The sequence below is a fragment of the Terrapene carolina genome, unplaced genomic scaffold (genome assembly GCF_002925995.2).
Source record: "Terrapene carolina triunguis isolate 2854851 unplaced genomic scaffold, T_m_triunguis-2.0 Scaffold926, whole genome shotgun sequence".
Classification (NCBI taxonomy): Eukaryota; Metazoa; Chordata; order Testudines; family Emydidae; genus Terrapene; species Terrapene triunguis.
This window is the reverse complement of record NW_020665277.1, coordinates 567,760-584,510: the sequence shown is the minus strand read 5'-3', so window position 1 is coordinate 584,510 and position 16,751 is coordinate 567,760. Positions and strand designations below refer to the sequence as shown.

Sequence of the window (16,751 nt, the reverse complement as noted above, 5' to 3'; positions counted from 1 at the left end):
AAGATAAAGTGCAGGGATTTGATCCGGTTCCCATTGAAGTCAAGGGAGCTTTGCCGCTGACTACAGTGGGGGCAGGATTGCGTCTCAGGCACGGGTTGCAAAGGGATACATTCACTGGAGAAGGCCTGGTCTACACCTGAAACGTAGGTTGACCTAGCTACATCACTCAGGGCTGCGAAACATTTCATGCCTGAGCACCGTACTTAGGTCAACCTCATCCCCAGTGTAGACACAGTGAGGTCGATAGAAGGATTCTTCTGTTAACCTAGTTACTGCCTCTCGGAGAGGTGAATTAATGACAACAGGAAAACCCCTTCCGTCAATGTAGTATCTACACTACCACACCGCTTAGACATAACCTGATCTAAACTGCTGTTTTTTAATTTATTATTATTTATTATTACTTATCTCAGTGCTGTAAATACATGTGGCACTTTACAAAATACAGGCCGAGACACAGGTTGCAACTGAATTCATACAGCACAAAAGAGAGGACAAAAGGTCATGTAATAGAGAATTTACCAGTGAGAATCCACCACTGAATCAGTTCAGTTTCTTCTTTCCATGCTTGGCTTCTGAGGGCCAAATTCTGTTCTCTGTTCCATTCGGTTAAATCTGGGGCAATGCCCTTGACATCAGTGGAGCAGCTCCTGATTTGCACCAGCAAGAGCAGGATCTAGGTCTGAGTGTTTTAGCATGGGTTAATGCTTATAACTTTTGTGCATAATTACTTGATGCTCCTCATATGGAAAGCCCTAAATAAGTGCCTCACTCAAGGGAAATGCCCCAAAATTCTAGGGTAGTTTGCCTGAGTAAGAGCAGCAGAGGTCGCTGCATTTCATTGGTGTGGAATTTGTATAGTTCCTTTGGGATCTTTGGGAGTAGAAGCATAAAATATGATCATCTCTGTAAATTGTGTGTGTAGAAATTTCATAGGCAGGACATTCTATAAAATGCGTCACTCTTGCGTTGGAGAGTGGAGGTACTAATGCCCATTCTAACTCACTACAGGATTTACTTCTCATGAATGAGAAAAGAAAGTAAACTTATGGAACAAATCACGTATTCCGCTGACAGCATCTCTTTCTCTTTTATGGAGCACTCGAGGGACACTCAGAACTTCATAGCGGCAGCAGTGATAAAACTCATCAGCAGCAGCACAGGCACCTGCCATTTGAGTTAAAGGAGCATCTCCATTAGCTGTCAGCTGTATAGGGCTTGTGCCAGTTGTGCTTTTTGTATTCCAACCAGTAGAGGGAAGCGGTGTGCATGTGAATGCGCGTGCACACACCCCTCCTTATGAAATTTCTGGAAAACATCAATAAACATCTGAAGTTTATTAACAATAGAAGAGGTATTCATACAGTGTGCAGTGTATCCCAAACTAAATAATTGTGATTAAAAACTCACTCATAATGGATAAGTTAGGAGAGACTGTATCTGGACAGGCACACACACTGTATACAAGTCTACATGTCTGCACAAAAACAGTTACCCATACCTGGATACCCAGTCGTGTATACAGAGCATACAAACACACGCGCAGGTGCCCAGGTGCATTAATGCAGTGACACGTACCTATATGCTCCATCACATGCGTAGGCTATGCAAACGCATGTGTGCACAGATGACCTTGTGCATTATTGCAGCGACCAATTTTTTTAAAAGAACCGAAAGCAAAGCAGAGAATTGGGATTGGAACTGGCACAAACAGGGAATGGAGCGGCCCCGATGGTGCTTTCAGTAATGTATGCAACTTCTGAGAAAACTCAGCACCCTCCATGAGCCCCTGCAGGTTTTGTAGCTTCAATCACTCATCTGATAAATTCAGTAAAAACGGCCAGCAGCGATGTGGTCCCCACAATTGCCTGTGCTGTTGGTAATGTGGAATCTCCCTGAATATCCCTCCATTCCAAACTTTATGTCCCCTTATTAATACAATCATTGTAGCTGTCAAACAACATATAGGGGCTGCACTTTTTCCCTTGTCCCCAGAGTAGAGTGCACTCATAATCTGACTGACTCTTTATTTTCCCCAGTATCCCAATGTGACATTTTTCTCCCAGTGAAACCCTTACTAAAAGAAAAAATCCATTATGTCCTACTTGCCTCTAATGATGGTAGAACATTTTTTGCTACCAGCAATTTCAGCTCTACAGATATGATATGAAAAATGTGAGTTCTGTTTTTTTCCTCCTTTATAGGAAAAAAGAATTTCTTCAACACTCCGCTTGTCTAGTGAATGATTGTTGCCAAGAAGGATAATGGTCCATAACATATTCATTTTTTCAGGGCTAAATATTGAGATTCTCCTGCAGCGACACAGTTAAAGGTTGTTTTGGGTTGGTTGTTTTTTTGATGGGGTGGGGGGTTGAGCAGCTAAATACAGACCCACTGAAATGCAGTCATCTCTGGGGTGGAGGCCGGTTTCTGCTTAATAATGCACAACAGAGAGGACAAGGAAAGAACTTTTGTTCAAGGACATTGGGGGAAAACCCTGTCTTAGACAATTGCGCAAGCTCTTAAAAGTGCCTACAGCTCTTCAGAGAGCCCTTGCAGCATGATTCTTAGCCGTATAAATGCTGAATCAGCCCTGCTGTGATTTGAACTTGTGATACCCAAGTATTAGCTATGTCAGAGTCAATGTTTAAAACAGTAAGCATTCCCTTTCAGCTTGTAAAGTCACTACATCGGAGGAACGGTCATTTTTTCCCCCCAGGATGGCTGTCTTCCCCTCTGCTGGAGTTTAAAATCACTCTTGGCTGTTAATCCGTGGAAGGCCTGTTAGAAATAAAATAAAAAATATACAGGGAAAAGTGCCATTAAAAAAAGAGTTTACGAGGCAGCAACTTAAGCTACTGGCTCTCTCATACTGGCCAGCGTCTGTTTCTCATTTACAACATGCCTGAGTCAGTGGAGAGATGAGATCCCGTCAGTATAGCTGTGAGCTGGGCAGGGCATTCATTCGGCTAATGATCGCTAATGAAATTTGTGGGTTTCCTCCTTGCGTAGATGGAAAGAGCTGGATTCTGGTGGCAACGCTCTTGTGGTGTTTGCCTCTCGGTGAGTTAGTTTAATTGATAGAAAGGGTTGTCCAATGGTCAGAGCACTAGCTGGCACTCAGACCCATTGGGTCAGTGCCCTGCTGTGACACAGACTTCCTGTGTGACACAGGACAAGTCACTTAGGTTTTCCTGGGCATCAGTCCTCCATCGTGCTTCACAGGGAGGTTGTGAGGACAAATACTTTGAAGACTGAGAGGTGCTCAGGTACTGCAATTGTAGGGGGCATGTAAATACTGTAGATAGATAATCCTGCCTTGGCATTTAGGGACCTAGCTTCTAATCCTGGTTTTATGTTACCTTGGGAGAATCACTTCACCTGCTGGAGTCTGTTTGCCCATCTGTAGAATGAGGGTAATGATATTTACTACTAAATGTTGTTTGTACAGTTGATATCCTGCATATTTAAATTATTTAACGACCTCTCTAGGTGCCCAGAAGTGTGAAGTTTTGTTAATTACTTCCATCTGTTCATTGTAATCGCCTGTTGTCTCTCGTCAGACACTTGCATTGGAAGCCCTTTGAGGCCTGGGCTGTCTTGTCATTGTGTGTATGTCCAGCACCTAGCACAATGGGGCCCTGATCCCTGACTTGGGGCCTCCAGGTTCTACCACAATACACATGTTAAATAATGCTATTAAGGCCAGGCCGGGACAGGAAATGGGAGCTGAACTGAGGACTTCTCGACTCCCAGCCACGTGCTTAAATAGAGGCTATCACCTTTTCCTGCCACTTTTCCCAAATTCACAGTTTGTGGCATGTTGGCATTTTGATTTGTTGTTTGCTCATTTAATGCAAATGCTGAGAAAATATTTTTGTCTGGTTTGCTATGGAGAATTTAATAAAATGTTTCCAGCTTCACAAATCGGGCACATTTCAAAGATTAAATAACTTTCACTTCACCCGGCTCAAGCTAAGGACCCCCAAAGCTTACTTGTTTTGTGAAATAATTCAGGATTCAGGTCTGTCTTCACTTGAGTCCTCTCATTGTCCGGATCTCTGGTCAGTATTGGAAGCCTCAGCAACTCAGGAAGGAGTCCATTACCTCCCCACAGTGGGCCATTAAACTCAGTGACAGTGGAGACTGCCTCTCTGTTTGGCCCTGGCTGTGTGGTGCTGCATCTGGGGTCATTTACCACTCTCTGGGTAGCTGTTAGGAACCCCTCATCTCTGTCATTCTAGGAGAGGAACCCATTTACCTTACTCTTAGATACAAGACAGTGGGGGCCCAGTTCTAAATCCCAGGCCATATTAGGCTCTTCCCCAGAATCTGTCATAGTCTGTTAGCTCTCGAGGAGACAGGCTGCTGGTTCCTGTGGCGAAAAGAGCCCATTCCCTGCTCTGTCGTTTTCAGTTCCATGTGTGTTTCTCCAGACTGGAGCCGGAAAGGCCTGCAGTGGAATTTCTGTGTGTTCCCTCACCCCCTCCAGCCCTGGGGGCTGCAGCTGAGCTCCCCCTTCCCACTTTGTGAGTCCCCTCTGGTTTCTTGGTTTCCTTTCTAATTGCTGTCAAGTATCAGGGGGTAGCCGTGTTAGTCTGTATCCACAAAAACAACAAGGAGTCTGGTGGCACCTTAAAGACTAACAGATTTATTTGGGCATAAGCTTTCGTGGGCTATAACCCACTTCGTCAGATGCACGGAGTGAAAAATACAGTAGGCAGGTATAAATATACTGCACATGAAAAGATGGGAGTTGCCTTACCAAGTGAGGAGTCCAATGCTAACGAGGCCAATTCAATCCAGGTGGATGTGCCCCATTCCCAACAGTTGACAAGAAGGGGTGAATATCAACAGAGGGGAAATTACAGTACTTTTTATAGTGATCCAGCCACTCCCAGTCTTTATTCAGGCCTAATTTGATGGTGTCAAGTTTGCAAATTAATTCCAATTCTTCAGTATCAGGGAAAAAGCAACAGAGGGTCCTGTGGCACCTTTAAGACTAACAGAAAGATTGGGAGCATAAGCTTTTGTGGGTAAGAAGGGGGTAGCCGTGTTAGTCTGTATCCACAAAAACAACAAGGAGTCCGGTGCCACCTGCCTACTGCATTTTTCACTCCATGCATCTGATGAAGTGGGTTATATCCCTCGAAAGCTTATGCCCAAATAAATCTGTTAGCCTTTAAGGTGCCACCGGACTCCTTGTTGTTTTTTCCAATTGCTGTAACTTTGACCTGGCAGGAGGATGGTGCTTTAGGGCTTTTTCTATAACACTCTGACCATTTGCATTTGACTAGGAGAGTTTTATTCTTGGCACAGCTCCAGATTCCGTCCCGAAGGTGAATAGAATCTTGAATCCGGATCGAGAAATGCTTGCGCTGTCCATTGGCTTGAATCACTTAGCCACCACAGAGAAACACCTTCCCTCCTGCCTGTCAGGATCATAGGTTCCCTTTATGAAACAGAAGGATTTTGTAGGATGACAGGCCGGGTTTGCTGTTTCCAGGCTTAATCTGAGGAAGCTCTAGGAAGTCTAAAGGGGCCATTTCCAGAAGAGTTAGGGGCTTAAGTTCCTGAGGCCTAAGGGATCTTGCGAGGAAGAAGGGGAGTTGGCATCCTGGCTTCCAGCGACATCAAAGTTCATCTTTTTAGAGAGCTGGCATCTCCTTAGCTAGCTTTGCTTTATATCTGGCACGTTGAGATATCTCCAGTGAACGACTGCAACAGATCTGTGGATGTAGCTGCAAATACGTGTGGGCAGTTTTACTGCCTGCACAGTATGCCGAGAGCTTTGGAGCATCCACGCTAAGCGTGCAACCTTTCCACTCATCCCCCTCACGTACCAGTGTAAACTAGGATTGCTGTGCATAGAGCAGCCTGATTTTGTTTCCTCATTTCCCCCTCAGTGAGGGCCCCATCCTGCACACATTAGCTCTCAGCACGCAGAATGCCCACTGAGCTCAGCGGGAATGTCATGCGAGGAAGCATGGCAGAATTGGACCCTTTGTGAATCAGGTATCTGTTTTACAGCTAGCATTTGCTGACGGGCTTTCAGGACTGTTACCCAATCTCTACCAGTCTGCAGAGCTGGGACCCAGTTTTGCAGACTCAAGATGAGTTCATAGAAGCATCTAGTCTGGGATTTTCTAAAGAGCCTAAGGGCGTTAGGTGTCTATCTTCCATTTGAATTCATTGGGATTTGGGTGCTAATTCCCTTGGGTCTACTTGAAAATCCCAGCCCTAAACTTCAGGGTGCTTATTTTAACCAAATCTCTGAGCATTTGGACACCTCTGTCTTCCCATCAGCGTGGATGGGAGCGGAAGGTGCGGCTTCACATACAGGAATAGCACCTCAGCCCTTCAGCTTCCTTCCGGGCCCAGCTGCAGGTGGCAGAAGTCCCACTCGTGCGTCACTGAGCTAAGAGAGGATCTGTACTGGTGACCCCTTCGGCTTTCTGCAGAGAGCTAGTTGGAAATTTCTCAATACGTGGGGTTTTCATTGGAAAATGTCAATTAATCGAAACCAAAACTTTTTGCTGGTAAGGATTGGTGTCGATGAAACTCTGGTTAGAAAGGTTTCTTGAGCCCAGATTGGGCTTTCTAGTCAAAACGAGAGAATTAAGAGCCCACCCCAGAATAACCTGTAGTCCAGTGGTTAGGGCTTGGACCTGGCTCTCCCACATCCCATCTCAGTGCCTTAACCTCCAGGCTATAGGCTATATTGGGAGGGGTCAGTCTCTCCCTCTCTCTCTGTTTTTTGTGAAAACTTTTGAAAGGTCTCAGTTTTGTCCGGATGCAGAATGGGAAAATATTTGAAATCTCAAAAATGTTCATGGGTCAGGAAAACCATTTCCCTCTCATCTCTGTTGCTGCATACAGGTCCAGCTGGGCAGTTGGAGACTAGCCAGAGGTGTTGGATGATGGGGTAGGGTAAGAGAGAAGAGGGGAATAGGTTTATGGAGTTGGGGTTACAGATTGTGAAATTGATAGGATATAGAAATAATTTTGCTAAATTAAAACACAGAAAGAAGTGGCACCAGGTCGCAAAAGGGAAGCATATCCCATGCCGATGAGTCTGTTTTTGAAGCAACAGACACTGATGTGCACCCCAGGAATGAAACCTGATTAAAAATGAAACCTAGAATGAGTGTTCAGTGTGTAGTTAGGAGGATCCAATCCACCTCCCAGTAAAATTGGGTTTTGCTGGAGTTGGGAAGCAGAAGCAATTGATAATGCATTGCCTCTAGCTTCTGGGGGAAGAGAGGAGTCGGGGGTACTCTCAGGGTTTGTGTCTCCGGAGATAAAATGCATAGCCCACAGCAAGCCAGGAAGAACAATGATGCTTCAATATATTTCCTGAATAATAACATCCCCTCTTGTGTGGCTGCAATGAAAATATCCTGCGCAGAAAATATTGCTGAAGGTTATTTTTCCCTGCACTTAATCTTCTGTCTTGGGGGCAGATTGAGGAGTGCAAAGAGAATTGTCTGTGATCAAGTATCCCGGGGTGCATGCTGGACTCCAAGTGCGGGATGTTTGGCTGCCCTGCCTGGTAAACAGCCATCCAATTTAGATCCAGGTTAATGTCCCAAATGCCCAGAGTTCAGGAGTGTTCAGACCTGATGTTATATAAAGGTAAGTGGCCCCCTAATAACTGGAGCACCTTTGTCTCCATGTTTGCTCCTCCCAGGACTGCCCACAGCTGTTTCCCACAGAAGAGATTCTGATCCCAGTAGGGGAGGTGAAGCCCATCACACTGAAAGCCAGAAACCTGCCCCAGCCCCAGTCTGGCCAGCGTGGGTATGAATGTGTCCTCAACATTCAAGGAGTTATTCATCGTGTGCCAGCTCTGCGCTTCAACAGCTCCAGCGTCCAGTGCCAGAACAGTTCGGTAAGGAGCCGGTGCTCTGGGGATTGACGCGGGAGAAGGGAAGGGATTGTTGGAGTGAGAGAGGGGAGCGGCTGCAGTGATGGGAGAGGGGTAGGATAAAGGGGGCCCAACAGTCAATGGCCATGCTGCAAGTGAGTCCTGGATTGCAGAAGCTTTAGAGTTGAATGGATGAGGTTATCAGGGAGCTGCAGAGCCTGCTCCTGGGCTGAATTTGCACCATTGACTAACGCTTCCACATGCTGTGAGGTAGGTAAGTATTGTTATCTTTACTTCCAGATGAGGGAACTAAGTGAGGTTACATAACTTGCCCCTGGCCACAGAGGAAGTCAGTGTTAGACCTGGGCCTAGAATCAGTTGTTGTTCCTGGCACCCATCACTGTGTTCTAACCAGTAGGCAATGCTTCCACTTACCGATATTAGAGATGCCTCTTTATTTTATTTAAACCAGCCATCCTACCTCTAACACAGCAGTCACCCTAATGTTGACATCAACGAGGAGACACTGTGAATAAGGCAAATTTAACTAGAAGAGAAAAAAGATGAAAGGAAAATGGGGGAGGGGAGGCAGAAGGAATAAAAAAATCTAGGGGTTAAACTAATCCTGAATTTCAGATGGGAATCTGCTGTAGGCATGTGAGGTGTTTAATTATAATACTGGCTGGGCGAAGGTCCTTTATCTGCCAGTGACTGTGGGGGGGTCAGTGAAGGCGAGACAGGGACAGGTGGGGGGAAGAATACAACAAAGGTGTTAAGGCAAGCTAATTCACACAGGAGAGAGAGAGAGAGAATTATTGGCCTCTTATCAGAGAGCTGTCAAATTCCAGGTCACCGCAGCTTAATGGAATGTGCAATGCTAGGAAAGAGGGGAATGGGACTCAGCTGGGGGAGCAGACGTGGCACTGCAGAGTGATACAAATTCTCTGAATGAAACCACTAAAGACATGCATACAGGGAACGACTGCAGCTTGGTCTGCATTGTGGCAGCGTGGCATAGCCCATGAAAGTAAAGCCCAAGAGATTCTACAGCAACTTCTCAAGCTGTAGGAACACCATTGGAACCATTAACAGAGAATATCATCGTACTTCTTAGCGGGAAGGCTCTCGCTTTTTGCAGTCATTCTTGCACGTGGTAGGGAACAAAACCCAGGTTCTGCTGCATTCACAGCACAATGCAGATCTCAGCTCTTCACAAAGGCCATTCTCCAAACTGCAGAGGAAGTGCCTCTGTGTTTGTTTGCAGAAGACACTAGTCTACAAATGGAAAAAGGGCTGGGTGAAGAAGTTTGGGTCTCTGATCTCTAGTCATGTATCAGTGAGGGTTTTAGAGAGCTGCATGGACAGATAGCTAGAGTTGCTTGGTTCTAGATGGTGGAACCAGGAACTTCAGGATCTACTTTAACAATCCATGCAGATACTCCTAGCTTATTAATCAGGTTCTGAATTGTCTTACATTTCCCTGCATATTTGTGCCTCACTAGCTCTCTGTAGGCCCCATAGCAGGGTAGATAATAAATGTAATAATACTAAATAGCCCTTTTCCTATCCAAAGTGATTTATAAACATTACCTAACAAATACTCAGAGCAGCCCTGCTTTAGAGAAATCCTATTATCCTTTTATACAAATGGGAAACTGGAGGCAGACAGTTTAAGGGCCAGTCTGCACACAAAGTTGTACCAATACAACTAAAGGTGTGGTTTTACACTGACTTAGTTAAACCAGAGCAACTCTATGTGGGTGAGGCCACGTTGATATCTGTTTAATCCAGGCTTGTAATGTTTAGTTCACGCTGGTAAATGTATATGGACACGCTAAACCAGTATAAGTAGATCTACATTAAACCAGTGCAACTTCTGTGTGTAGACAAGCCCTAAGTGACTTCCCAAGACCACAGAGGGAGCTAGTGTCAGAGTTGGGATTAGAACGCTGGACCTCATGAGACCTACTCCTGTACTTATTCCATTCAGGTCACATTCTGCTCGACAGCATGAAGGCTGATGTGGAACAGATGTGGATAAATAATCTGTGAGGAAGGGAACACTAAACAGTCAAGCGTTTTGGTGGGGTTTCTTTAATATGCTTGCTTTTTACAGTCCCATTGACATTTTCCTTGTAGGAAAATTGGAGTCATTGGTTGATCTGCAAAGACTGCCAGCATAGGGCCCAATATGTGCTAATTATGACTATGGCACTTGTGAAGTGTCTACTAGGAGAATGGTCTGAGACCTCCAAACTCATCTGTATGGCTCCTGGGCATCCATATACATTCCAGGCAGTGCTACCCTGATCTGGATTTGAACTGGTGACTTAGAAAATCCCTCCTCTCTACCCTGAATAGGGCGCACTGACTGAAATATTTCCTTAGTAAGTTGTCAGATCTTTGCAGCACATTTGTACATTCCTGATTACATTGAGGGAGTGTGGTGTTAGACGGAAAGTTGGCCCAATCTGTCTCCTGGGCAGAAGTGCCACTGTGTAGAGCCTCAGTCTAGTCTCATTAAATAGTGGGGCTGTATTTATGAGAACAGTCAGTGTGTCTGGGATAATTAATCTATTACCTCTTGCAGGGTCCATCAGCTGATTTTAATTATCTTTCTCTGGCAAGGAGAAATGAGTCTCACCATGTGGACCCAAAGCAGGATCCTAGAAATGAGAGTTAGAATTGTTGGTCACTTAGACATCATCATGTGTTTTTTAAGCAAAAAGTTGTTAGTTATAAATATATATATATATATATGTAATTTCCTTCCTGGTGTCTCTTCCTGACACATCCTCCCAAGCACATCCCCTAAACATTTTTCTTATCTTGTTCCTTAGTATCTCTATGACGGGATGGACATAAGCAACTTAGCAGTGGATTTTGCTGTGGTCTGGAATGGAAACTTCATTATTGACAACCCAGAGGATTTGAAAGGTAAGGGGTGCTCTGTTTACTGCTGCAGTGTCTTATCCTTGAGTCATGTGGTGGAGGGGACCTGATAAGGGCTTGTGGGGGAGTGTGTGGTCAAGCCCATTTCTAGAAAAAGAAAATTCTATTCACAGGAAGACTGGGTTAGAACCCTGCTAGTCACAGCCAAGTTACACCACCATTGTACCCAGCATCATTATGATCCCAGTGTGGACTCTGCCCAGATTTCTAGCCCACAGTTAGCCATAGCCCAGACCCTCAGCATTACAGAATTGGCCCTTAGTGAAAGCAGCCTGTACACTGCAAAAAGGAAATCTTTACTAAACACATTGACCGGCAGCCAGCTCAAAGACATCTCTGTCACATAGATCCATAGATTCATAGATTCTAGAACTGGAAGGGACCTCGAGAGGTCATCGAATTCAGTCCCCTGCCCGCATGGCAGGACCAAATACTGTCTAGACCATCCCTGATAGACATTTATCTAACCTACTCTTAAATATCTCCAGAGATGGAGATTCCACAACCTCCCTAGGCAATTTATTCTAGTGTTTAACCACCCTGACAGTTAGAAACTTTTTCCTAATGTCCAACCTAGACCTCCCTTGCTGCAGTTTAAGCCCATTGCTTCTTGTTCTATCCTTAGAGGCTAAGGTGAACAAGTTTTCTCCCTCCTCCTTATGACACCCCCTTAGATACCTAAAAACTGCTATCATGTCCCCTCTCAGTCTTCTCTTTTCCAAACTAAACAAACCCAATTCTTTCAGCCTTCCTTCATAGGTCATGTTCTCAAGACCTTTAATCATTCTTGTTGCTCTTCTCTGGACCCTTTCCAATTTCTCCACATCTTTCTTGAAATGCAGTGCCCAGAACTGGACACAATACTCCAGCTGAGGCCTAACCAGAGCAGAGTAGAGCAGAAGAATGACTTCTCGTGTCTTGCTCACAACACACCTGTTAATACAACCCGGAATCATGTTTGCTTTTTTTGCAACAGCATCACACTGTTGACTCATATTTAGCTTGTGGTCCACTATAACCCCTGTGGCTGCCTCACACCCCTCTGTCACAGGTCAGTACGATGTGACCTGTGCTTCTCATATCACGTTACTTTGAGCCATCCACAAGGTTGAGGCGAGGTTTTCATGTTGGGCACTGAAATCTGGGAATCCCAATGGGACACACTTGTACAATAGTGCTGCATAGTTTGACAAGGGGAATGGAGCATGAACTTAACAGGCCTGGGAGTGCAAGGAGAGAGAATAATTTGCAATAAGCATAAATAACAAGTGACTAGAAATCTGCAACAGCAAAAACTTCACCTTTGGACAGACTGCAAAACCCTCTGTCTCTCCACACAACATGGGCAGCAGCAGTCCAAGCTTCTCTTCATACACTAACTTACCAAGGCACATCAATCCTAACCTAGCGGGATCACCTCTGAAAATATCTATGGGCCTCCCTACAGCTCTGTATTTTATATAGCATCCTTCACCCTGTAGGATCCCCAAGTGTTTTACAAGTTGTACATGGGAATACCACTTGCCCACCACTCAAACGCAATTGCCTGTGATAATTTTAGGGAAGTAGATTTAACCAGGATATTAGATCTAAAACCTCTGATCATGTGAAAATTCAGTGTGCGCTTTGTATGTGCCTCTTATTATATCTTCAGTAATAGCAGTAGTCCATATGGATACTGCAGTTCATTATGTGGACTTTGCTTCTGGATGCCACAATGCTCATTTTAGAAAAGACCTGTTAAAAGATCTGACCTGTAGAAAATCTACATTTGCCCTGCTCTGAAGCGAGCCAGAGCAGCCAAGCCCCGATAAAGAAAGAAACCTGTTATACTTCCAGCTCTAGGAGGAATGCAGTAGGAAAATAGAGCTGGTACCAGAATACATGGCTGCGTGACAAAATCTAGTGTATTGCAGAGCAAAATAGACTGAAAGCAGCAGATGAGCCCCCTGAAAAGAATACCTGTTAATAGTCCCATTTTGCTGAAGCAGGGACATCAATTTAACAGGTTCCTGTTTATCCACGTAGGAGTTACATTTTGCTTTTGAATGCTTTGAAATTTTCTGAGGAACCTGATACGTTGGAGCCCTGTTGGGAGACCCTGCCAAGCTCCCTGGAAATGGAGACATTGTTTCAATGAGCTCTTTCTTGGTTTAGGTCAATGGAGTAAACTAAACAAAGAGGTTTTCAACGCTGCCTTCCAAAGCAAGCATGGGAGCAATAATGTCTGAGAACATCTGGAAAAAGGATAAGTGGGAATGAGAAGACTTAAAAGCTCCATTGCCAACAAAACCGTGCGTGGCTCTGATGAGCCTGACTAACGTTCCCTGTGGTTCTCCAACTACGCTGCCCAGCTTTGCAACAGTGCTGCTTCTGTCCCAGCTGGCACTAGTCACCTGGGCATCCGCGGTGGTCAGGGCAATCAGAAACGGCTGAGTTAGAGAGCGAGAGGCAGGGAGCGATCAGCTTGTTGAAAAACAAATGTGAGAGACGGTACCCCACGAGCTGTGCAGAATATTTACAGTCATTTAGGTACAAGGCAGATCTATCGGTAACCTTTCAGTTCATTACCCCCACAGGCCCTATTCCCCTTCTTCCCCCCGCACACACATCTTTTTCAAGCATCTCCACTGGTGCCTGATGAGGTGGTCTCTTCTCTTCATCAGTCAAGGGGAATTGTGGGCTGTCTTCATCTCTACTAATACTGTAAGCAGATGTAGCTCTTTTGGTCCTGAAGATTTAGTCCCCAGGTCAGTGCTCAGTCCACGCCTCTCCCTTCTCCACAGTTCACCTCTACAAATGCGCTGCCCAGCGGGAGAGCTGCGGCCTGTGCCTGAAAGCAGATCAGAAGTTCGAATGCGGCTGGTGCAGCGGAGAGGCCAAGTGCACGCTCCGGCAGCACTGCAGTTCCCCCATTCACCCTTGGCTCGACTGGTCCAGCAGGAACGTCAAGTGCTCCAATCCCCGCATCACCGAGGTAAGAGAATCCAGCCACAGCGAGCCCGCCTGGCCCATTCTGTTTAACCTCATCATGCTTGAAATGCCAGATTGATTTGTGTCTGCTCCTGGCTGCCTCATTTCTGGCCCAGATACAAGATATCCTCCATTCTGCACTGAAGAAGAATGAATAAAACACTTCAGTGCTTCCCGCAAAATTAATGTGTTGCTTCCTTAGCGTGTGACCAGGGGTTACACCCTCACTGCCGACCATTCCCTCTCTGTCATTTGTCTGGATGTGTCCTCAGCACTGGGGTGACCGCTATGCCCTGCTCCTTGGATACTATTAAACCAGGGAGGTAATTAGTCTATAATTGACTTCTCTGGATTACAGGGAGGGAGTTAGGACCCTACACGAGGTGTCTCCTGGAGGAATTATTCACTGTAAAGCAGTTGTTGGGATGATGCTTGTACTGTTGGTGGTGGCTCTTGGGGGCCAGATCAGAGTGTTGGATCCAGGAAGCCTTTGATTTCTTGCTTAGCTAGTTTCTAATACAAATTTAGGGTCTAATTTTCCATTGCCCTGCACTATGTGTTGCCATTCGCACCTGTGCAAAATGAATGTAAAGTGGGCATAAAATGTTACCAAATCAGAATGGCTGCACAAGGGACAATCAGGCCTTCTCAGCGCACAGACTTGCACCAATTTAATGAAGGCCTTGTCTACACACAAGCTGCACCAGTTTAACCTGAATCCGTTTTTAAATAGGTTTAGTTAAACCCTGCAAATTCATTTTTACGGTTTGAGTGGCTTATTTTCCATTTAGCAGAGAGCTGTTCATAGTGGCCTTATGCTAAACCAGTATAAGGGTATGTCTACACTACGAGGGTAATTCGATTTTACTTAAATCGAATATGTGGAATCGATATTGCAAAGTCGAACGTGTGTGTCCACACTAAGGACACACTAAGGACAGTAATTCGACTTTGTGAGTCCACACTAACGGGGCGAGCGTCGATATTGGAAGCGGTGCACTGTGGGCAGCTATCCCACAGTTCCCGCAGTCCCCGCTGCCCATCGGAATTCTGGGTCGAGCCGCCAATGCCTTCTGGGTAAAAAAAATTTGTCGTCATCCGTCCGTCACTAACGCCCTCCCTCCCTCCATGAAAGCGCCGGCGGGAAATCAGTTCGCGCACTTTTCTGGTCAGTGACAGCGCGGACGCCACAGCACTGCGATCATGGATCACGCTGCGACCATCGCTGCACTTGTGGCCGTTCTCAACACCTCGCAGCTTATCATACACCTTTCCCTGAGGCAGATGCAGAGAAATCGGGCGAGGAGGCTACGGCACCGCCGTGAGAGCCTGAAGTCGGAGAGTGGCACAGAGCTGTCAGAAACCACGAGCCCCAGCGCCCAGGACATGACGTTGGCAATGGGGCATGTGGATTTTGTTGAACGGCGATTCTGGGCCCGGGAAACAAGCACGGACTGGTGGGACCGTATAGTGCTTCAGGTCTGGGATGAATCCCAGTGGCTGCGAAACTTTCGCATGCGGAAGGGGACTTTCCTCGAACTTTGTGAGTTGCTGTCCCCTGCCCTGAAGCGCAAGGACACCCGCATGCGAGCAGCCCTCACTGTCCAGAAGCGAGTGGCCATAGCCCTCTGGAAGCTTGCAACGCCGGACAGCTACCGGTCAGTCGCGAACCACTTTGGTGTGGGCAAATCTACCGTGGGGGTTGTTGTCATGCAAGTAGCCAAGGCAATCGTCAAGGTACTGCTCCCAAAGGTAGTGACCCTGGGAAACGCGCAGGTCATCATAGATGGCTTTGCCGCGATGGGATTCCCAAACTGCGGTGGGGCTATAGATGGGACTCACATCCCTATCCTGGGACCGGACCACCAGGCCAGCCAGTACATCAATAGAAAGGGCTACTTTTCAATGGTGCTGCAAGCACTGGTGGACCATCGGGGACGGTTTACAAACATCTACGTCGGATGGCCGGGCAAGGTTCATGACGCTCGCGTGTTCAGGAACTCTGGTCTGTTTAGACGGCTGCAGGAAGGTATTTACTTCCCAGACCACAAAATAACTCTTGGGGATGTGGAGATGCCTACAGTCATCCTCGGGGACCCAGCCTACCCGCTAATGCCCTGGCTCATGAAGCCCTATACTGGCGCCCTGGACACAGAAAAAGAACTGTTCAACTACCGTCTGAGCAAGTGCAGAATGGTGGTGGAGTGTGCTTTTGGCCGTCTCAAAGGGAGATGGAGAAGCTTACTCACTCGCTGTGATCTCAGTGAAACCAATATCCCCATCGTTATTGCAGCTTGCTGTGTGCTCCACAATCTGTGTGAGAGCAAGGGGGAGACCTTTATGGCGGGGTGGGAGCTAGAGGCAAATAGCCTGGCTGCTGATTACGTCCAGCCAGACAGCCGGGCCATTAGAAGATCCCAGCGGGACGCCCTGTGCATCCGGGAGGCTTTGAAAGCTAGGTTCCTGAGTGAGCAGGGCAACCAGTGACTTTTCAGTTTGTGGACAGAAAAGCTGAACCTGCCCCCGTTTCTTTACCCAGTCCATTTTGACTATCCTCTCCAGTTACATACAACCTTCACCCCCTTCCCCTTCCCAAAAAATAAAATCATTTCGATTTTTTAATGAACACCGTTGTCTGTATTGCTGTTTTCGCGGGAATATTTTAAACCGGGGACGCAGACTGTGGCGGGGGGCGGGTTTAGTGTTCTGATGCAAATGATACTTCTAAACTCCCGGAATGACAGGCTCCGCACTGGTGGACTGGTTATTTCAATGGAGCCTGCCAGCACTCCTGGGGGGGACTGTGTGTATGTGTCGGCTATGTGACTTTCTGGCAGGGGGGGTAGGGTTACAGATCCCCTGCTGCGTGGATCTGTGAGCCAGGATAAGGACCGCTGCATAAGATCTGTAACTGCCCTCCCCCGCCACAAAGTCACAGAGCAACCCCCCCCCCCCAAAC

General features: G+C 46.5%; 1 protein-coding gene across 1 annotated transcript in view; it reads left to right on the top strand.

Annotated features, from left to right (window-relative positions):
• Window positions 1-16,751, top strand: part of PLXNA2 (plexin A2) — a 177,190-nt gene that overhangs the window by 76,005 nt on the left and 84,434 nt on the right. The window contains exons 8-10 of the mRNA XM_026661161.2: window positions 7,691-7,891; window positions 10,708-10,804; window positions 13,606-13,796. Coding sequence (XP_026516946.2) covers window positions 7,691-7,891; window positions 10,708-10,804; window positions 13,606-13,796 — 489 coding nt within the window. The remainder of the gene's footprint in view (window positions 1-7,690; window positions 7,892-10,707; window positions 10,805-13,605; window positions 13,797-16,751) is intronic.